This window comes from Lissotriton helveticus, chromosome 11 (genome assembly GCF_964261635.1).
Source record: "Lissotriton helveticus chromosome 11, aLisHel1.1, whole genome shotgun sequence".
Lineage (NCBI taxonomy): Eukaryota > Metazoa > Chordata > Amphibia > Caudata > Salamandridae > Lissotriton > Lissotriton helveticus.
This window is the reverse complement of record NC_136072.1, coordinates 33,380,052-33,402,637: the sequence shown is the minus strand read 5'-3', so window position 1 is coordinate 33,402,637 and position 22,586 is coordinate 33,380,052. Positions and strand designations below refer to the sequence as shown.

General features: G+C 41.1%; 1 protein-coding gene across 1 annotated transcript in view; it reads right to left on the bottom strand.

Moving 5' to 3' along the window:
• The window catches only part of LOC144792133 (uncharacterized), a 115,337-nt gene that overhangs the window by 75,074 nt on the left and 17,677 nt on the right, over positions 1-22,586 (bottom strand). The window contains exons 3-4 of the mRNA XM_078667009.1: positions 8,971-9,735; positions 663-845 (exon numbers count right to left, since the gene is read on the bottom strand). Of these exons, the coding sequence (XP_078523135.1) occupies positions 663-845; positions 8,971-9,735 (948 nt within the window). The remainder of the gene's footprint in view (positions 1-662; positions 846-8,970; positions 9,736-22,586) is intronic.

Here is a 22,586-nt window from a genome sequence, read left to right as displayed (position 1 = left end):
AACTTCCAGTTGTTCGTGGTCATTTTATAGAAAATCAAAATTTATATGTTGGGTTTGTATTTCTTCTGCCTTTCCTTTTACAGCTAGCTCCCTGACCCATCGTGGTCATAGGTACCCGTATCGGTGGATGGTAAGTCCGGTACACTAGAAATAGTAGAAAGGAACTCATGATTATTGGTAGTAGGTTGTAGGGTCATCTGATCAATGTATATAGTGAATTGAAGTATATGGGCCCGAGACCGAAGTGGTGAAAATATTGGTCGGGTGACCTGCGATCTCTATCAGTAGTATCCTTTCTTTTCTTTGCTGGAAATCTGGGAGCCATTGATTCTAAATGAAGAGGTTCTTGCTTGAAAGGAAGATGAACCTCCTGTTATACTCCAACATCAGGAAGATGTACTATTGCCGGCTGCGGCTGCTGTCGACTTTGCTAAGTGTCCTGAAGGGATTGGGTAGTACTTTGCGAAAGGAACAAATCAAATTCAGTGTCACTGCTCATCAGCGTCACCAGAATTGCAGTGACCTCCTCACTGGCAGACATGGTCTTGGGCTTAGGTTGAGGTGCTGATGTTGATGTGGGGGTGCTGCTCTTATCTTGCTCCAAGTAGGCTGGTGTGGCAGGCACACATCGTGGTGTCCAAAAAAGGTTTGGGGCAACGTGCCGCTGGTGGGAAGCTGCTTCTTCTCAATGACCACTTTCAAGGAAGCATCTTTTTTTGGGGCCATCTTGCTCTCGGTTGGCAGTTGCACTAAGCTGCACAAGGTAAGAGATTGGAAGTTTAATGTGTGACTGCACGGGCCTTCTGTTTGGTAGTACTGCAGGTGATCTCCCTTGTCTTGTGCACCTAAAAGCAAACAAGCAGGAAAAACATTTAGGGCCTAATTACGAATCCGGTGCTCTGGGGATCACCAGACTCGTGGTGACGCGGTGGTAGTGGTCTTGCGACAGCACATTACGACTCTAGTGGTCGTGCCGGCCTAGGACCACAACTCAGCCAGCTAAAGCACCATTCTCTGTCAGTTGTGCTGTGGTTAAGAGGCCTCTTTAAGCTTGGCCGGACAGCTGTGGTCACGCAAAGAATATTTCACCTCCACCATAGTTTTCATCGAGGTCTTTTCTCCACGCAAACAGTGGCAGAGATGAAGGCTTGTGCCTCACGCGTGGTGGATTCACATAGAGGGGTACAACATGTGCCCCCCTGTGTGCATGCACAGAAGTTCCAGCGGGCATGGACTTTTGAGTCCATGCCATGCTGCAACTTCTTTTAAAGTTCCCATTGTCGTACCCATTTTATAGGCACCACAGTGGGAATGGCAATGGAATTTGCTTGCCAATAACAAAAAAAGTAATTATTTGGCAGGTGGTTCTTACATGGATTTGTGCGACGGCAGGGCTGTTTCGCCACCGCACCGTCAAACTCGTTATCGCTCCTATGTGTAAAATGTGGCATTGTTTGAAGTTGAATTAGTACAGACAAAGGCAATATTATTGTGGATGTTACTTAGGTAATATTAACCACTTTAAAGTCAAACCACACCACCATACCATAAAATATAATTCCCCATCAGAATAACACACACAATATACAGAATGATAGAGCTCTTTCCTTTATGTCCATATATTCTAAAAGAGAAACCTGTGGCACTCAGGGAAGTGCATCGGTAAATGGAATAGTACTTTTAAAAAAAATGGAGGTTAGTGTGCGCCAATGGCAAGCAATGAGGTCCAGGGGGAAATAGAATAATTATCATTACACAAGTGAATGATGCTGATGTGTCTAAAGTGCACCCGAGCCCGGGTGTCCACAAGGCATTGGAATTGTATACCTAAAAAACAGAATGCTGGTGCACGGATGTGCGCCTATTGTGGATGGATGGATGGATCGACCAAGACAAAATGGCAAAAAAATAATTACAATTGAAAAAACATTTAAAAATTCAAAAAATTAAAATAAAAAAATTCAAACTAAATTACATTTTAAAAAAACATTAAAATAAAAAACATTAACAAATGTAAAAAACATAAAAGTTCCCAAAAATATATTATGGTGCAAAATATATATATATAAGCACTGTTCATCAAAATCATATTTTTAATATTCATACTATAATTATCCTCAAGCATAATACTAAAGTGATGTCTCATCCATCCATGCAAGCATATGACAAAGGCACACCGGCTAGATGCACAATATGGTTGCCAGCCAGTGCCACATGGTCATTGTCGATTGTGTGTAAGTTCAAAATCCAATGTAAAGAATTTAGTTTTGGAAACATTAAGGCACAGTTAAAACAAATTCCTAAGTGCAACACTTGTAATGTTTAAGCTGTCCCTGTGACAAGATCTGCATTTTGCAGACCACCCGAAAAGTGCGTATCAGGATCTGCCAGGACCGCAGCCGTCCCCGCTGTAAAACACCCAATGCCCCTCTTGTTGAACATTTTACGAACACAGGACATAACTAAGACGCCATCAGGTGGACTGTCAGGGACAAACTTTCAGGGACAAGCAGACTTTTTTCGGAAAACCAAAATTATTTACACAGCTTTGGCATTTGTTTGGGATATAGCCTATCTGCTAGATTCATCAAAGACCCGTTTTGCGAGTCTTTAATAGCGATTCATAAGAAATCGCTATTAAGGACTTGCAAAACGGGACTCATGTAGGAATTGCAAAAAATATTGCGATTCCTACATGTTCCTTATTTGCGATTAGCAAATTGCTAATCGCAAATAAGGAATAACTCCCCATGCATTCCTATAAGGATGCGATTTCAAGGGTGCAGGGGTGTCCAAAGGACACCCTGTAGCACCCCTGAAATGTGAATTTACACTGATGTTGTGCACACACATGTCCAAAGGACATGTGTGTGTGTAACATGCAACTTAGAAAAATGCATTTAAATGCTCATTAGGGAATGGTTCCCGGTGCTCATGACGGAACCATTCCATCATGATCACCCAAAGGGTTAAGTTGGATGCAGGACTATGTCCCACTTTATTCTGTGTAAACACTATAAATATGAAATCAATCCTGTCCAGCTGGACAGTTTGAAATATAGAGTCTATATTCATCTCCCTGCTTCTACCATCCTTGTTAACACCCTAGGTCCCCGACCAATCCAATTGGGTCCCCTTGTTGTTTATAACTCATGGTCAAACAACAGCAACACTGAGCAAGGAGGCATGGAAAACAAAGAACACATGCAGGCCTATGTCAAAAGCACACTGGCTACCTATAAAAAATGTCCACCAGCCACATGTTCACAACAACAATCAGCAAGGAAGCATGGAAAACAAAGAACACATACAAGCCTATGGACGCTGACTATACAAAAATTGCCCCCTGGCAACATGGCATGGGGAACAAAGACAAATGGTGGCCTATGGCAAACACATTTACACATGGGCCAGACAAAGGAGGCATGGTAAAACAGGAAGATACAACAAAATTTCAGCAATGCCAAAAACAAAAATAAACTGGGCAAAGACATTTTACAATAACAACAAACATCCTCCTAAGGCATCACATATATTACCCCATCTATACACTGTTTTCAGAAGGAAAAAACGTGAAATACACCACAAAAACACATTTTGTAATTTATTACAATGCCATCCATGACCTAAATGTTATTTCAATTCAATAGACACCACATAAACAGCTGTCTCATGCACCCATTTCTAGTACTGGACCTACTGGAAAGAAGGCCCATTGGCAGACTAGGCCACATATTGAATTCAATTAATAGTGCAAATTTATTTTAAAAAATAGGAGAAAATGTACTAAACCGTGCAACATTTTTCATTTAGAAAACTAAACAAATTGAATGCAAAAAATAACTAGCCCCCTACTAAAAGTGCAGGTCACCCACCACAATACATTTTAAAAACCGAATGAAAGTACAAATAAATCCTGGAGCATGACCCCAATCAAAAAAATAACACCCTCATACAACAGTTTTTGAACTTGTGAAATCTCAAATCCAAAGTCCTTAAATCCAATGGCATATATGCAGCAGACAAGGAGAGTGATCCCTCCAGCTCCAAATCCAATTTAAAAATGACAAGGAGATGGAAAAACCACTGGGAGGAGTCTGTTGGACAGGAACAGGAAGTTATTGTCCCTAGGCACTTCCTTCCAGTTGGAAAAAAGGAGTAAAAACAAGGGGGCATATTACCAACGATGAGCGATATTTATCGCTAACGATGCTTAGCAACTAATTTTTTAACGCTAAGCATCGCCGGAAATTATCGCAGAGATAATTTGCTATTAGCAAGGTTTATCTCAGAAGTGATAAAAATCCTCGCACTAACTGCCAAATGAGAGATTATCGCTGGAAAACCAACGATAATCTCTCGAAGTTTGGCGTTAGCTTGATGATAGGGGCTCACAAACTTAGCCATGATATCCACCTTCCATAGGATATCATGGCTAAGTCAGGAAAATACCAGGTGTAAAAAAAGCAGTGCTAACCGCGGTTAGCGCTGCTTTTTTTATCACTAACAGGGTTAGCAAAATCCTTGATAACAGGAGAAATACCACTTAGCAACATTTCTCCTATTATTTTTCTCATTAGAGATGCAAGGGGAAGCGTAGAGAAAAAGGGTGCTAACATGCGAATTTGCAGGTTAGCACCCTGTTGCTGATAGGGAGATAATTTTATCTCCGCTTTCTTGGCTTTTAAAGCCAAAAAAGCGGAGATAAATCCCTTGATAATATGCCCCAAGGTTTCCTGCACATAAAAACCAACTCCAATGGCCATTTGGAGAATAATATCCGCCCAAAAACCCTCTCAGGTGCTTCTCGAGTACAAAAGCTGCTCAAGCAATGCATTCACGAGCAGCACTGCATTGGCGCCGTAGCAAACGGAAGCTGTGCAAGCAACCGAGAAGTATCGCATGAGCTTCCTATTGGTCAGAGATTATCGTGACACTCGCAAACAAGTGCCAAAACAAATCTCGAGCGCATGAACGGGAAAAAACTCTGCTTTGCGCTCGGAATGGTGGAATTTAGGAACTCTGTGCTCCTCCATGGAGCACGGAGTGCCCAACCTCTGCAAACTCAGTGAGCAGAGCGGAGGTTACCACCTGGGCCTAAATGAGAGAAAAATACATAAGAACCCTCCAAATTTGTAAACATTGCAAAACTTGCTTTTTGAGGGATGTCTGTGGTTGGTTGAAATGACAATCGACATCTGTTATTTTGTTACACCACCTGCAATTTTTGCAGTAAACATGTTAGACTTTCAGGTCTCCAAATGTGTTGTGCTTTATTTTAATATTGATTCTAGGAAAGTAGGATCTGCTTTCATGGTTACCCCCACTTTTTGCTAGTGTTATGCTGTTTTTTGACTTGTCTGACTGAGATCCTGCTTATCAGGACTCTAGTCACTGTGCTCTCTCCCTAAATTTGACTATGGTAAGTACTTTGGTACCTTCCCAATTGGCTACTGCTGTACCCTTCTTAGTCCCTAGTTATGGTACTAAGGTACCCAGGGCATAGGTACACCAGGAGTCTCCTATTGGCGGCAGCATGTGTAATGCAACACATGAGAGACCACTCAAACGGTGACTACAGTCCTGCCATTGCAGCCTGTGTGAGCTGGTGCTAGCACCACTCAAAACAGATATGTTTCCTTGTATCTGGGGTCACTGCACTTAAAACCTATAACTCACCCCTAAGGCAGGCCTTTCAAACCTGAAGGCAGTGTGCTAGGTTATAAGAGTGAGGGTGCCGTGCATGAGCAGGACAGCCCCTACAAACCCCAGAGTCGATTCTTCAGGCTTTGTAAGTGCGCTCCGCCATTTAATACATATAGTGGACATCAAGTCAATTATGAGATGTCTTAATATATCTTGGCTCCACCAAACCTGTCATGATTGGTATCAGACATATTGGAATCCTACCCCAACACCAATTCTATTGTTAGATGTAGAATCCCATGCACTAGGGGCTCCCCTAGGGAGCCCCTTGTATTCTTAGTACCAGCCTTTCAGGGTCTAACAGCAAGCTAGTACTGCTGAGGACCACAGACACAATTCTGCCCTCCAGCTGCTGAGCTGAGCTTGAGCAGGGGAAGGTAGAACAATAGATTTCCTGACCACCTCAGAGGCAGGACTTCGTTTATTGGGCTGGGATGGGGGCGCTTGCCAGCACCACCAGAATGCTTTGAAGGGCACATTTGGTGCCCTCCTTGCATACTCCAGTTAGAACCAGTTCAGGTAGCCGTTGGCTCCCCTTCTGGTGCAAAACTGGACAAAGGGCATATGAGTATCTTCTCCTCTGTCCAGCTCCTCTTCCGGGAGAGATCATTGGCCAAGATTCAGATCCGGAACCACTTCAAGTGTATGGGCATCTTGGACTTCGTCTGGAACCGAGACTGCATCAAGGATGACTCCTGATCCTCCTGGTCCTGTCGTACTGCCAGTCTTCTGCATCCTCTGTGCTTCATCCAGGTTCTCCTTCAGGGCTGTGGAATCGCAAACACCCAAAGTAATCTCCATTGGAGTGAAGGAGTCACTCCCCTGCAGCTGCAGGCACCGCATCAAAGCTGACCTGCCTGCTGTTCCTGAGGTCCCACGGACTCTGAAAGGTTCAGCACACACAAGTGGTTGTTCTGCAACTCCCTCGATGCCTGCACTGTCTTCTCCGCAAGTTTGAGGATAGTATCCCTCATCCAATCCGCTGGAAAAGCACCCCTGTGCACAGCTTCAACTTGCCATTGTCAAGGCTTGTTCACACTGTCTTCCAGGGATCTTCAGGCTACAAGAAGCTCCAGCCTCCAGCATCACTTCTTGCCAATGTCTTCGTCCTCACCGCATCCTCTGCACAGTTGGCCTGCATCTTAAGTGAGCTGCTCAAGGTCCTCTTGCGACTCCTGTGCCTTCCGCCTGTGGGTCCTCTGCTTGCTCAGGCCTCCTCTGTCTCTCCTGCATTGGTGAGTCCCTTAGACCTTGCTAGTTCCGACACTGCATCTTCTTTGTTTACCACGTCTGTTGCTGCTGCCAAGGCTTGTTGGCGCTCCCGCCGGACACCGACCCCCTGGTTCTCGACATCCAACATAGGACAGCCCGTAAACTTCTCCTACATCTTCCGTCATTGGTGGTCATTGGTCTTCAGTACCTCCTGGTCACTCCTGAGTGTCATAGACTCTATGTATCATGCACTCACACATTTGGTTAGGCACTCGTATTTCAAGCATGCACCAATCACTTCTGGTTGTTTTTATGAATGAAGGGGTGGATTTACAAACATTTTGCGCTAAGTTAGTGTCACAAAAGTTACGCTGACCAGCACAAAATGTTTTTGTTTTTCAATTTACTTTCCAGTGCAAAGCTTGTTTTAAACTGGCAAGTACTCTACAAGTAATGCAAAGTAACGCAAAGTAATGTGAAGCACTGCTTTGCGTTACTTAGCACCAAGGGGGTGTTACATGGGTGGTACATGGGCACTCCCATGCAACCACCCATATACCTTTTGAAGCAAAACCCTATCTACAAACAATAGTAGACAGGGTTTAGTGCTAAATATTAACGGCACCTCATAGGAGGCGTTAAAAAGAGAAATGCTTTTATTTCTCATTGCTTTGCCAACTTTGCATGTGAGCTGCATTGTGCAATAAACATAAAAAGTGGGAACAGTTTTAAATTAAGCCTAAGCATAGTATTTTGTACTGGAAGGGTCCCCTTCCAGGACAAAACCTATACTAGACTCTCGCACACACCCTAGCACAATGGTGCAAAGGTGTGTGAGGCGCTCTGCAGCTGAAATTAGTGCTGGTGCTAGGGAGAGAGGAGGAGAGAGCCATATCTCTGGAGATATGGTGCTCTCCTGCTCCCTCCCTGTCACGCAATGCAGTGCAGATTTTTTGCCTGGATGCGCCAGTTATTGTGCGTCACGGCTCCGCCACCATGCATGCGCCGCTCCATGGGGCAAAAATGGACAAATGCGTGATGCATCTGTGCCATAAAGGCGGCGCATTGCTGGAGTTGCGTCACAAGCACGGCACAGCTCCAGCAATGCTCTGGGGGGCCCTATTCACACAATGCTGTGCTTCAAACAGGCGCAGGGATTTGACACAGCATGGGCTCAAAAGTGACAGAGTGAAATCTTGTAGATTTCACTGAGCCACTTTTAGGAGGTGTTCCTGTGCCGGAACGCCCCCCCACCCCCCCACACCCACCCCCCGGACAGGAACTCCTACATCTGGCGCAGCATGGTGCTGGTTTTGCGCCGAGGCGCAAGGGGCTTGTAAATCTGCCCCTGTGACTTTTGTCAAAATCTGTCCCTTCATGTATTTATACTAGCCAAACACTCTGTGAAATAGTGACTTAGAGGCTTAACCAAAATTTGACTGGTGAGAAGCCAAAGGGCCATTCAGTGGAGCTACTGCATCTGGCATCCAAGCTGCTTTCACCCATAGAAACCACACTCTGTAGCTGGGTCAGAGAAGCAGTTTTACTGAAAACAGATGGACCAGCCTGACCAACCATTCCAATGCCTCACTGCATGATGACCCAGCTGGCATTTATCCATTCACCAAGCATTATTCTCCTAAGAAGGTGTTTGAAAAGGGGAGAAGCAATGTCCATGATGCCTTTAGAATTTCTCCCAGCATGTGTAGTGATATTGTTTGTTTTTCTAATCAGCGTCACCATGCTGTACATCGAAGTTGTGATCGGGAAAGAAAGTTGTCCACCCGGGACGTGGCGACCCTTCTAGCTCATGTCTTCCAACGGATGTGTCACAGACAGGGTGTGCTGTCCACAGTGCCTCTTCTGGCTTCATTGTCAGAAACACAGAGTTTCCCCCATCAAAAAATTGAGGGCACTGACAGATGAGGGGACATGAGGTCCATAAAATATCGACAAATTAGACGTTACTGTTGAGCCATAAATGAGCATTGAAGCTTTTAAAATAAGCCACAAAATTAAAAGACTAATATTACCTTGCTGGAATTCACTCACCTGGAGCAAAACTGATGGTGCTTGAGGATTCGTTGGTTGGTGCTGAGAGAGTGATATTAGAGTTAGCTCCTGCAACAAATGTGTTGACTTCGTTTGAGATAGACCACATAGGCATAATGAACACGGGCTGATTTTCTGATGTCGAGAACGTTTGGGTTACCAGAGAAATTATATCATTAGTCACATATAAATTTTGTGATGCCATACTTTGTTGTGGCCCCAGGGTTGGCAATGTGGTAGAATAGTCATGGCTTCCATCTGTAAATGTAGAGGCTCCATTTGTGGGCATTTCTAAAGTTACACCTGAGGTGGACCCAGGTTCCACCACCACAGTGTCCAGGAGTGTAGGAGTAGCCGAAGAGATCAGCGTTATGTCAGCCGCAGGTTCAGAAGCTGCATTGGCTGCCAACATTAAAGACTGCACTGCCATATTGGACTGTGCAGTAGAAAGCTCTGGTTGTGAGCTTGAAGATGTAGACAATGCTGTTTTATCTACAGGCTCCTGAGATGCTCCTGAATTGGACAACTTGGCATTTTCTAGCGCAGAGTGTGCTGAGGAGCTATGTTTTAATGGGAGCCCAGGAGAATCAGGAAAAGCTTTGGAAACAGTTAAGTCCACTGGTGATTTAGTGACTAGAGATGGCTCTCCAGATGAGGACAGTGGCTGGATGGCAGAAGAAGAAGATGCAGAGGCCTCATTCCAAATTGATGTTCTAGGAGGTAACACACTCGTATGATTGGTCAGATATGGAGATGTTGCTGCACCTGTAATGGTGAAAAAAGAAAATGTAGTAAGGATTGATATGAACAAAAGATGACCTAAGATTCAGAAAGCAAGAAATACGTGCGTCAGATTGCACTCTAGATCATGACAAGCCAAAATACTTGCTTTCAGGGGCACAGCTATTACTAGTCCTGGAAGTGCAGCATCATCGGGGTGTGAGTAGTGCAATTAAACCCAATTATGGCTACCTACTTCCTTACCAACAGGGTGTTAGGGGGCACATTTTTTTCCTTGATTGCGTATGTCACATCGAAGATCAGGCAGTTACTTTTATATTAACCCCTTCAGCGCGGCACAAATTTTCGCGCTGTGCTGAAGGTTCCATTGAGCGGGCGGGCCCGTGACGGAGCGATTCCGTCATGCGTACAGCCCAACCGACGCTCATGATAGAACCACTCCGTCATGAGCGCCGAAGGGGTTAAACCATTTTTTTCTTTTATTTTTAGTGTGTATTGACAATGAGTTTACCTTTGGAGACCATTGGAACGTATTTGATGCTGTGACTATCAAGGAGTGGAGAGGGTGGGAGCAGAGTCAAACATCTATCGAAATATGGCATGGTTTCACCACTACCAAAGGGTGACAAGGCATGGAAGGCATGAAAGGGTGAGGGTTGGGGGTAGGAGCAAAGGTAAGAAAATTAGGGACATATTATCAAGAAAGGGCGGCTCATTATCACCGCTTTTATCGGCATGAAACTGCCGCTAAAGCGGTGATAATTGGCTTGATAATATGCCCTTGTGAATTCCCATAGAAGCCCAGGTTAACACCAGAACCTGGGCTTCTATGGGAATTCACAAGGGCATATTATCAAGCCCATTATCGCCGCTTTAGGGGCAGTTTTATGCCGATAAAAGCGGCGATAATGTACCACCCTTTCTTGATAATATGGCCCTTAGTTACTTACCTGTAACTGTAGTTCTCAATAGTTGGTATCTTATATAGATTCACATACTTTAATCAGTCCCCATCGTTGAAGTGGAGGTCCCACTGTCTTCTGTGAAACCTTCCCACCAGAATGCAAAGCCACTATTGAAACTGGTTGTGGATACAGTGTGCCAAAAAGATAAAAAATCTTTGAGACATTATTAAAGAAGAAACATCAAATGGTATGTTAATACCAGACACAGATTTTCAGGCCTTAAGGTAAAAAAGGGAGCCTAAGCAACCATGTGACAGTTATCAGATATTATTTGTTATCCCCAAAGGGGAAAGAAAACTCGATGACCAAAAAGGGCCAAATGCATGACAAAAGTCATGTAATCTGCATTGTTCGTGTGCTATAAAGAAAAACAGAGAAAGAACTGAGCTAATAAAATCCCAAAGAAGGACTGTTAGAACCCATTTCCCCAAAGGAACAATGAACAACAACACATCCTTTGTGTAAATAATTTAGTTTGGACAAAATGAGCACTCATATTAATCAAATACGCCAATTGTATAACATCTTGCCACAAAGATGTATATATGGGCATTTATATATGATCAAGGGCACAGCATGCTCGAAACGCGTCACAGAGGGAAAGGTGGAAGAAATAAACATCTACCTGCCTGAGCCACATGGGTCCGTTTCTCTCATTTCGCCAGTGTGGAAGTAGTGAGAGTTTGCTGTTTCGATATATATATATATATATATATATATATATATATATATATATATATATATATATATATATATATTACCTACTGGCGGTCGCCAGTAGGTATATATAGTTAGGATTTTTTCCCTATGGGATTTTTTAAAATTCTATGTCTAATAACTTTGGCGTTTGTGGACGGAATTGGCTGAAATTTTCTGGAAAATGGAACATTTTGTTTCTGAGCAGCCCCTGGAAATTTGGGGGGGGTTCGTCAAGGGGGGGCCGAGAAAAAAGGGGGGTCCCAAAACGTGTTTTTAACATTGAGTTTTCCATAGGGCGGTCTGTCGCACTTTTAGCCCGAACGGCTGAATGGATTTGCACGAAACTTGGCAAAATTGTAGAGACTGGTAGCCCGATGTGCCTTTTGTAGGTCTCAATATATGTGCTCCAGTGGATTTTGAGAAATTAACGTTTAAAAAAAGATATATATCTGTAAGCGCGCTCCAGGCAGCGCTCCGGTCCGCGGACCTTAAGCGTACCGGAACTTCGCGTAGCGAAGCTGATTGGTTATCCGGCGTCTGTAAACATTCCAAACAGTCCGGAGCGGCCGCCATCTTGTCTCTCGGTAGGATTGAGAGACAAAAGGAGGCCAAAACAAAGGTGGAAATAACCATAAGGGGGCATAGTAGATCCTCCCTGACCCCTTAGGGTTAATGTGGAGGCTTTAAAAGGGCCCCGCGGGGCAAAAAAAAAAAATGTTTTTTTTGTTTTTTTGCGTGGGTAGCGCCCGGTCCGCGAACCGGGAAGCATTCTGGGCAGCGTACTGCAATGAAAAATGAATGATAGACTTTTCAAATGCTGTATGTTAATTGATTGTTGGTTTTGTTGATTATTTTTTTTTATTTTTTTTATTTTTTAAGCATTTTTTATTGTGTTTCATAATTTATTAAACTTTCTAACATTTCATTGTCAGAAATTTCATAATTATCATGGAATATACATTGTAGTCTCTGAGGTTGTAAAATGTCCTCATTTGCAAGGAGGTTATCTACTGCTTGTACACATTGCAGTAGTTCTTGGTCCCAAGTTTCATCCATAAATTCAATCTCATTTGGATCAATGATTTCTGTGTTGGACTCTGGAAGGACAATTTCAAATGAAATTTTTTGTTCGCTTTCCATTTTCCCTGAAATTTGCATAAAAAAAATATATATTAGTAGAGGTAGGGCACTGTTGGGATTAATTTTAGATAGGCAGTTTTTAACAGTGAATTTATCTTTGGGCAGTGTATAGTATCAGAGTGGAAGTAGGAATATAAAAAATTGTATCTAAATTTATAAGTACTACAGAGGGATAGTATATAACTAACAGAAAAAGTTTGCCATATTAACTTAAAGTGCACAATATACTTCAGTTTTAAAAATAACAACTTACCTTTAAAAAGAAGTTGAAGTTATTAATGAAAATCCTATTGAAATGTACACCAGGAAGTAGTAGTCAAAATGGCTGTGTTTCCTTCTCTTCCTTTATATATATTTGGGTACATAACCAATCAAATGTCAGGTAAAAAAAGTAGAAAATGAAAGTAACATTTTAATTGGTTGTCAATTCCAACACTTCAGATGTGTTTTGTGAAGTAATTTACCTCACGGTATTTAGAGAGGTCTATAGGCTAAATGGCTAAATGGAATTCCAATGAAATTTGTGAAAATGGTAGGGATTGGTATGTAGTATGAGCTAATCTATATTTGGTGAAATTGTCTCAAGTGGCTTTTGTGTGAACTACTTTCCCACCTTTTTTGATGGTGCGCTTCCCAGGGAGCGACCCGGTACGCGAACCGTTGAGCGCCCCGGTTCGCGGACCTTAAGCGTTCCGGGAGTCCACCATTTTGTGTTTCGGTCGAATTAAGATACAAGATGGAGGGCAAATAATGTTCAGAATGGGTAGAAGGGGGCACGGTAGAATTATCTTGACCCCCTAGGTTTTCTGAGGGTGGCTGAGGAGGCTTATATGTGCGAAAAAAAAACATTTTTAAAAAAGATTTCGCGAGGTTAGCTCCCGGTTCGCGTACCGGGTAGCGGCCCCGGTAGCGTATTTTGTTGAAAATTAGTGAAAAATGTTAGAGTTAAATAATAATTGTGAGTGATCAGATGTAGGGTAGCTCTGAGAAGAGCTTTTGGGTTTATGGTACATTTAGGTACTTATAAGTAGGTACCAATGCACATTCTTAAATTCAGAGTGAAAACTCTGTTGCCCTCATCTGAGAAGTGAACTCCATCTCCTCTGTAGATATCTTGCATGTAGTAACGCAAGTTATTGTTGTACAGGGAGCCCATTCCATGGTCTCTCATGTAAGCTGAAACAGATTTGTTTACATGCTTCCTCGACTTCTCAATTTGTGGACAAAATTGGTTTGACCACCTCCATTTCTGTCTTTGGCATATATTTGAATATACCAAGGCAGTCTGAGGAAAAAGTGCCATTAATTGCTCAAAGGTGTCCTTTAAAAGCATTTCCAGACCTACACCAGTCAAAGTGCCCAAGTCATTACCTCCACAGTGCACAATTAACAGGTCAGGTTTGGGCAAATGCATAAAGGTTTTCACCAATGGTATCAATTGGTGACATTTTAATCCTCTGTGGCCAAACCACTTAATTTCCACATCTTGTAAATTGAGGTTAGGTAAATTCCTGCTTTCAACGTACCTTTGAGCCCAGTGAATATAACTATGACCAACAATCCAGACAGAAAACATGGTGAGAGAAGGTTCTCCTGCAGTCAGATGAAGTTTGGCAATGAAATGGCAGTTGAAAAAATGAGAGTTTGAAATGAAAAAAACTGTGGAGTTTCTGTGTTCATGAAGCAGTAACAGTGATTGGTGGATTTTGATTGCTGAAAACAAAAAGTTAGGGTGCACGGATGTGTTCTTTGAAAGATGTATTTTGAGTGGTCAATAAAAAATCATTAAATGAAAGAATGCACTGGATATGCAGGTGCACTGAGAGTTCAGAGTTCAATTGCAACATTGTTGTGTGAACTTGCAAACAACAGAGTTCTTCCAGGAGGTGGTTGCCATGCAGATAAAGCAGAAAGGGCAGAGGGGGATGGGTTTTCATTTGAAAAAAGTGAGGGAAGACTTTTGATTGGGTGACATGAGAGATATGTGTGAAGAATTACAGCATTTCTGTGCTTTTCATAGCTGCAGACTCTGGAGTGCATACCTTTTGCTTTGCTGCAGACAAATTGGTGTGTTTCTGAGACTGTTTTCAAACTCAAAGTATTTGCTAAGGTGAGAAAATATTTCTTTACTTTAGATAGAGAATAGTGTGCTTTAAGGAGAAAATTATGATTTATGTGGCGCAAATTGCTTGTAAATATGCTCTCACATGTGTATGGAAAATTTTGATTTTGAATGTTTGTGTTACATAGCCATGTTAAAAGTGACCCAACCATGCTGGAAAGGCAATCAAAAAATGCTTTCATGTGTTTTATTGACATTTTAAGTCATTTTCCCATGTGCAGTGTTTAGAAATTATGATTTGAAAATCGTTTTTGGGGAAAAGGAATTGTTTTTAAAATCATGACAAGGAGATAATGGTGTATACTTCTTTATAAGGCTATTGACTGTCCCTGATGTTATTTTTCTCATTTTAGTGTAAGACCTTTCTCTGTGGCGCAAATTGCTTGTAAATATGCTACCACATGTGCATGGAAAATTTAGAGTTTGAATGTTTGTGTTGCATAGCCATGTTAAAAGTGACCCTACCATGCAGGGAAGCCAATCAAAAAACGCATTTATGTGTCTTAAGGACATTTTAAGTCATTTTCCCATGTGCAGTTTTTAGAAATTATGATTTGAAAATCGTTTTTGGGGAAAAGGAATTGTTTTTAAAATCATGACAAGGACATAATGGTGTATGTTTCTTTATAAGGCAATTGACTGTCCCTGATGTTATTTTTCTCATTTTAGTGTAAGACCTTTCTCTGTGGCGCAAATTGCTTGTAAATATGCTTCCACGTGTGCATGGAAAATTTTGATTTTGAATGTTTGTGTTACATAGCCATGTTAAAAGTGACCCAACCATGCTCGAAAGGCAATCAAAAAACGCTTTCATGTGTTTTAATGACATTTTAAGTCATTTTCCCATGTGCAGTGTTTAGAAATTATGATTTGAAAATCGTTTTTGGGGAAAAGGAATTGTTTTTAAAATCATGACAAGGACATAATGGTGTATGCTTCTTTATAAGGCAATTGACTGTCCCTGATGTTATTTTTCTCATTTTAGTGTAAGACCTTTCTCTGTGGCGCAAATTGCTTGTAAATATGCTCCCACATGTGCATGGAAAATTTAGATTTTGAATGTTTGTGTTACATAGCCATGTTAAAAGTGACCCTACCATGCAGGAAAGCCAATCAAAAAACGCTTTTATGTGTCTTAAGGACAATTTAAGTAATTTTCCCATGTGTAGTGTTTTGAAGTTATGATTTGAAAATCGTTGTTGAGGTAAAGGAATGTTGTTAAAATTTATGTGCGCCATATGCCCCCAAATTTCTTTTTCAGGGGTGCAGCAGGGTGTTCTTGAGATACCCCTGCACGCTTGAAAAAAATCCTATTTTGTGATGAGCTAATTGCTAATCACAAATTGCAACCTTCATTCCTATGAGCCTCCTAGCCCATGGAAATGAATGGTTAATTTGCAATTAGCAATTTGCTCATTGCAAATTAGGAATAGTAAAGAATTGCTATTTATTCCTTAAAATTTGGTATTTAGGAAATGCAAAATAGTTTGATGGTACATATGGTGGTTCATCTGTAACAAGATCAGAAGCTTAGGGATACATTTATGATGACTAGCGCAATAAAGTGCACATTACTTACTTCATTGGTAGGCCTTTACATGTATTATCTCCTCTGTATTCTTCATCAAGCGTAACTTTAATCTGCAATCCTGAGTAGGCCTCACCTTAAACAAACCTCTGGATAGGACACACTTTATTGTCATCCTGGATTAATCATTTAAAATGGTAGGGACAGATTTATGATAGGTGTATGCCTCTTTTGTGCCACTGTGCGTCACTTTTATGATGCAGCGGTGGTGCAAAAGATTTGCTATGAGGCGACAACATTACAAATTGATGCATTTAGGCAGATATGTCATGGTGTAAAAAAAACGTACCACATAAAACCCAAGCAGCAGTGATGCAAAAGATGCACCATGCCGCAAGACAGGCCTCACTTGGGGCCATATGTATGAAGGTAATTAGCATTTGCAAAGATCAAAATTCTACGAATTTCGGCCTTTGTGAATGTTAATTAGACAAATGGTATGTATCAAACAAGTTTGATGCAAAATAAGGAGTAGCAAAATTTGCTATTCCTTATTTTGCAATTGCACTGAAGGATTTGCAAATTTTGTGACTACGTGAATGCAATGTATCAAACAAAAACTATGTAAAAAATGACATTAAGGATTTGGAAACTATTGTGGTAAATTGGTGGTAATTTGTGAATTCTTTTCAAAAAGCTTTTTTTCAAAAAAACAAAAGGTGCCATATGACGCCAACACATGCCCTTAGGGCATGTATGTGTGCCATATGCCCCCAAATTTCTTTTTCAGGGGTGCAGCAGGGTGTTCTTGAGACACCCCTGCACCCTTGGAAAAATTCCTAATTTGTGATGAGCAAATTGGTAATCGCAAATTAAACCTTCATTCCTATGAGCCTCCTAGCCCATGGAAATGAATGGGTAACTTGCAATTAGCAATTTGCTCATCGCAAATTAGGAATGGTAAAGAATCGCTATTTATTCCTTAAAATTCGCTATTTAGGAAATGTAAAATATTTTGATGATACATATGGCAGTTCATCTCTAACAAGATAAGAAGCTTAGGGATACATTTATGATGACTGGCGCATCACCAGGGATGTGACAGTCATCCTGCGCCGCTGTTCCGCCACCCATGGTGTGCTGCATTTACAATGCGGCGCAGCATGGGGCAAAAATGGCACAGATGCGTGACGCATATGTGCCGTAAAGGTGGCGCATTGCTGGAGTTGTATTGCAAGTGCGATGCAGCTCCAGCAAGGCTCAGGGGTGCCGCATCTCCACAATGCTGCGTCAAGACCTATGCCAGCTTCAAGCAGGCGCAGGGTTTTGACGCAGCTTTCTCCTATCTGATTGTAAATGCGGCACACCATGGGTGGCAGAGCAGTGGTGCACGTTAACTGGTGCATGCCTGGGGATGTGCCATTTAATATAAATCTGCCCCTTTACATTTAAGTATGTGCAGGGGACACAGAGTCGGTGAGGCTTATCCAAGGTTAAGAAGAGATGAGTCCTGTTCAGTGAATAATTAGACATAGGCTTCACCTGCTCAGCATTGCTGGACATGGCTAAATAATAGCTGCTAAATGTTAATCTTGTTAAACAATTTTACTATTATAATCTCTGAGATTTGTCTCTTACTCTGCAACATCTCATTGTTGTTATCTTTCTTTAAAGATAAAGACAACCTCAACATGAGCGACAATCTGCAATCAGTTGATTTTGACCTCATCATTGAACTTGTAATTGAAACATCAGTGGATGTTGATCCTTTGGATGATTTAAATCCTGAGGATGAAGAAGAGCGTGATGAGGATGCAGATTTGTCCGAACTATATGATATAGGATGGGAAGCTGACCTGCTTGAGCCTTTGGAAATATAAACATTTATTTTTAAATTTTATAATTAATAAAAAGTAAAAAGGTAAACCGTTTAATTTAAAAATAAAGACACCTTCAAAAACAGGTTATGTGTAGTGTCTTCAATAAAATATTAAAATATGTTCATAAAATTAGATCAGATTCACATATAAAATAGCATAGGTAACATAAATATAAATGTCATTTCTTTTCTGGTATTTTTGTATTGTAAGATTGCCAATGACTAAAAAATCTTCAAATTAAAATGTCAAGTAGTGTGTTAAGTTTTTGATCACTGTTACTGATTTACTGTTTGGTAATAATGTTTATTAACATTTTTTATTATATTTTTCCTCAGATTCAACTGCAGATCATTTCAAGATTTAACCATGCCTACAATACAAAGACAGATAAAGGCTGCAAAACGTCAAAGACAGCAGGTGAAAACAAAAACCCAGCAGTCCTCTAACAAAAAGATTTCTCAAGCCACGAAGAAAGCACCGGGTAAGAGCTCTAAATATTTCATAAGAAATATTTGTAATAAAAAAAATATTACTACAGAAAATGTTTCAGTCCATAACACGAGAAGGAAATCAAATGGAAAGAAAAGGACAATGAAAAATGTTACTGCTAGAGCAAGAGATAAATCTGTGCATGATAGTAGAAGGAAACAACAGTTTAGGGAGATTCGTAAACGAATGTTCCGCAACAGGATAATTGGCAATTTGTTAAAAAATATTAAGAAAGGTCAACAGAAACTAGTTTTTTATAAGAGAAAAAAAAAAGTTGAGAAAGTTATTGATCAGGCATTTGAAATTAAACGTAAGTTATTTATTTTGATAATCAATAGAATTAGGAAGCTAAACAAGGCAATTTTTGATTTCAAAAGAAATAGTAGATGGAAGAGAATAGTTAATCGTAGTAATTTTTGTGAAGTTTTTTCTGGAGAATGGATGCATAGTTCAAGCTGTGAGGCATTTTTTAATGAGGAGAGTTATTTCCAGGATAATGATTTGGTGCATGCAGTTGACACCAGTGGTCGTGCTTATGAAGTGAAAGATGGTTGTCCAGTTGAAAAAGAAAAACTTGTGACAACAGAGGCAGAAGAGGTGTTAGGTAATGAGGTTTTAGGAAGACGTGCTAAGGGTCCTGTGTACACCTGGAAGTGTAGTAGTATTTGCAGTGTGCGACAGGATTCCATCAATTTGCTTTGTGATTTTGTACGGTCATTTAACAAAAAAAGTTTGAAGCAGAAAATGATGTTGTTGCAAGAATTAGATCCTTGCAGAGTAAGAGAAGTGACAGGTTTGCATGGTCATTCACTGGCTTGTCTTTCCAGGAGAGTATGCCAGAGTGTTTTTCATCATTTCAGGATGCTAGCAGTGCATCATAACAAAGTGAGGAAATTAGTTAGAATGTTGTATTATGCTAAGAGTCCAGCAATTATGCTGAAACAATTATGCGCTGCTCTTTTGCATGGTTCTGAAATAGATGTGAAGAATATGTGTGAAGAAATTGAGTTTTGTTATTTTGGAAGTAAAGAGGAGAATGTTGAAATTGAGCAAGAAGTAGAGGGTCATGTGGAAGATAGTGTACAGGTTTCCAGTACAGATAATTTCCAGAGGGAAATTGCGACGTTTGAGGTGAAATCAAGTGAGAGGCCTAATTTCACTTGTGTGTGTTGTCGACGCACTTATTATAAGAATCAGACTAAGTTAGTGGATTTATATGCAAAAAGTGAAAGGGAAAATAATAGTGAATGGAAGGATTTTGCAACATACTTGATGGTAGAAAATTGTTTTGATTTGGGATTGGATCAACGTGTGTGTACTTATTGTTGTAACAAATTAAAACAAAACCAGATGCCTGCTAGAGCAGTTCATAATAATCTGGAATTGGTTGAGATTCCTTCTGAATTGAAGGACTTAAATACTTATGAATCTATTTTGATTCAAAGTATCCATCCCTTTCAGGCTATTGTAAGAATGGAGCCAAAGACAGGGAAATTGCCTCCATCAGATTTACAGAGAGGATTAAAGGGAAGAGTTGTTTATTTGCCTCTAGATTTCAAGAAAAACATTAACACAATTGGAGTAGAAAAAGTGGAATAGGAACCTCTGGTTATCTTAGTTAATGGGGTTCCGACAAAGAATAAGAAAATATGGCAAGATTTAGTAGATGTTAGGAAAGTTAAAAAGGCAACATTGTATTTGAAAAAAAATAATAAATACTATAAGAATGTATATGTTGCAGAAGAGGAAGTAAGTGAGGAAGAGGATAGCGATTTGTGTGCTGGTCAAATTGAGAAAGTAGAACCCTCTACTAGTGAAGAAATATATGAACATTATAGCGTTCATCCTTTGCATTCCAAGGAAGTCATGGGGAATGCTATTGAGTTGTTTCAAATGAAACAAGCCAAAGGGAGTCCCATTAGTGTTTGGGAGGAAAGTTTGGAAGCTCGGTGTTTCCCACAGCTTTTTCCAACAGGTCAGGGAGGAAGATATGATGAGCGACCTCATCAAATTCCTGCTTCTGAATACCGGACTTTGCGATTGTATGCAGGAGATGCTAGGTTTCGACAATGCATTCCTTATTTGTTTCATCTCCTGTTTGAAAGCGATCTGTCTGGACTGTCATATGCAGTGAACCACATCTTGAAAAGTGGTATACACATGCAAAACATCTCGGCAAGTGACTTTATGGATAAAGTCAATGTCCAAGATAGTATTTTGGATTCTCACCTGATTAATCTCATGGCGTGTCAGCGTGGTACTAATGAGTACTGGTACCGTCGTCATGGTGATTTAAAATGTATGCTGAGGAACTTAGGTACTCCCACATGGTTCCTCACTCTGAGCTGTGCCGAGTATGGCTGGGAAGACTTACTTGAATTTCTACGAGAGGCAAATGCTAACGTAGATAACATCGAATTCAAGACACCCGGAGAACTGTGCTCTTTGGATCCAGTCAATGTATGTAGGTACTTCAATCATAGATTTGAAGCTATGATGTCTTTCATCATGAATAAGAAGAATCCACCTCTTGGAGAGGTGTTGGATTTCTTCTGGAGAAAGGAGTACCAAGCAAGAGGTGCTCCTCATATACATATGTTGCTGTGGATGCACCTAAATTTGGAACGGATCCAGAAGACTCAGTGATGAGTTTCATCCAACAGTATTCTACGTGTGCTGTTCCAAACGCAAAGGAGAAGAAAAGCCTAAGAGAAAAAGTTCTGCGTTTCCAAAGCCATCGATGTGGAAAGTACTGCCGTCGTAAATTCCGAAACAAAGACAAGTTCTACACTAAATGTCGTTTCGGCTTTCCACGACCGGTGATTTCTAAAGGAAGAGTAAACAGTTTGATGTCTTCGTTGCGACACAATGTCATGAAGAAATCACCTAAAAACACTTACAATTTGAAGAGGAACGAAGAGTCCAAGTACATCAACGACTACAACCCGGTGATTTTGTCCATGTGGAATGCTAACATGGATATACAGTTTGTGGCTGATAACTGTATGGCTGTGGCGCGGTATGTGACGTCTTACATCACCAAAAAAGAGAAGACAGAATTGAAGGATATGTGGGAGGACATTTCCCATGAAAAGAGCCTCAGCAAGAAGTTGTACAGTTTCAGTCTGAAGATGTTGTCGCATCGAGAAATCGGAGCGTACGAATGTTCTGACCGGTTGTCTTCAGCAAGTCTCTATGCCAAGTCCAGGAGTATCGTTTGGGCGAGTCTTGGTCTTGCTGCAACGCGTAATCGAGTTCTCAAACCTGTGCGGGAAATTGAGTATTTGGCGGAAAAGGAGCCAAACAGTACCGACATTTTGAAGACAAACATGTTGGATACATATTATCCAAATCGAAGCAGTCACCTCGAGAATGTTTGTCTGTATGAGGTTCTGCAAAATTACATATTCAAGAGGAACATCAAAGAAGATACTGAGAAAGGAGTGTATGCTGTAATAGGAAGTGAGGGATGTCTGGTCAAGCAAAGAAAATGCCACTTGGTAAACCATCGAAAATTGAGTGGCGAATCTCCTGAAAAAAAGGAGTTTTTCTATTTAGCACTTTTGCAACTTTTCAAGCCTTGGCGTGCAGAAGAGGAACTGCTTGGAGATTTTCTCTGTTACGAAGACTCTTTCAATGTCGCCAAGGAGACCATAGAATGTCCTGCTTTTCCCAAATATGTAGAAATGTTGAATGCGGAAATTGAGCAGGAAGCAACGATTGCAGCCGAGATTGCCAGAGACAGTTCTCAGGACAGTCAGAGTTCTGCTTCATTGAGTCAGGATCCACTAGGAGGACCTGTTATCGAAAATGAAGCTGCCACTGCTATGAATGAAGTGGAAAGAGCCATGGCACATGCTCAAGAGGATGCGGTTAACTTAGAAGAGTTGGAAAGGCAACTCAACGTTGAGCAGAGGAAAATATATGACGAAGTTACCATGCAAATTGATCATGGATTAAGTCATGATAAGAAAGAGTGCTCATGTACGTCGTTGAAGCCTGTCCGACTGTACGTGAGTGGAGAAGCGGGAACTGGAAAAAGTTTCCTCATT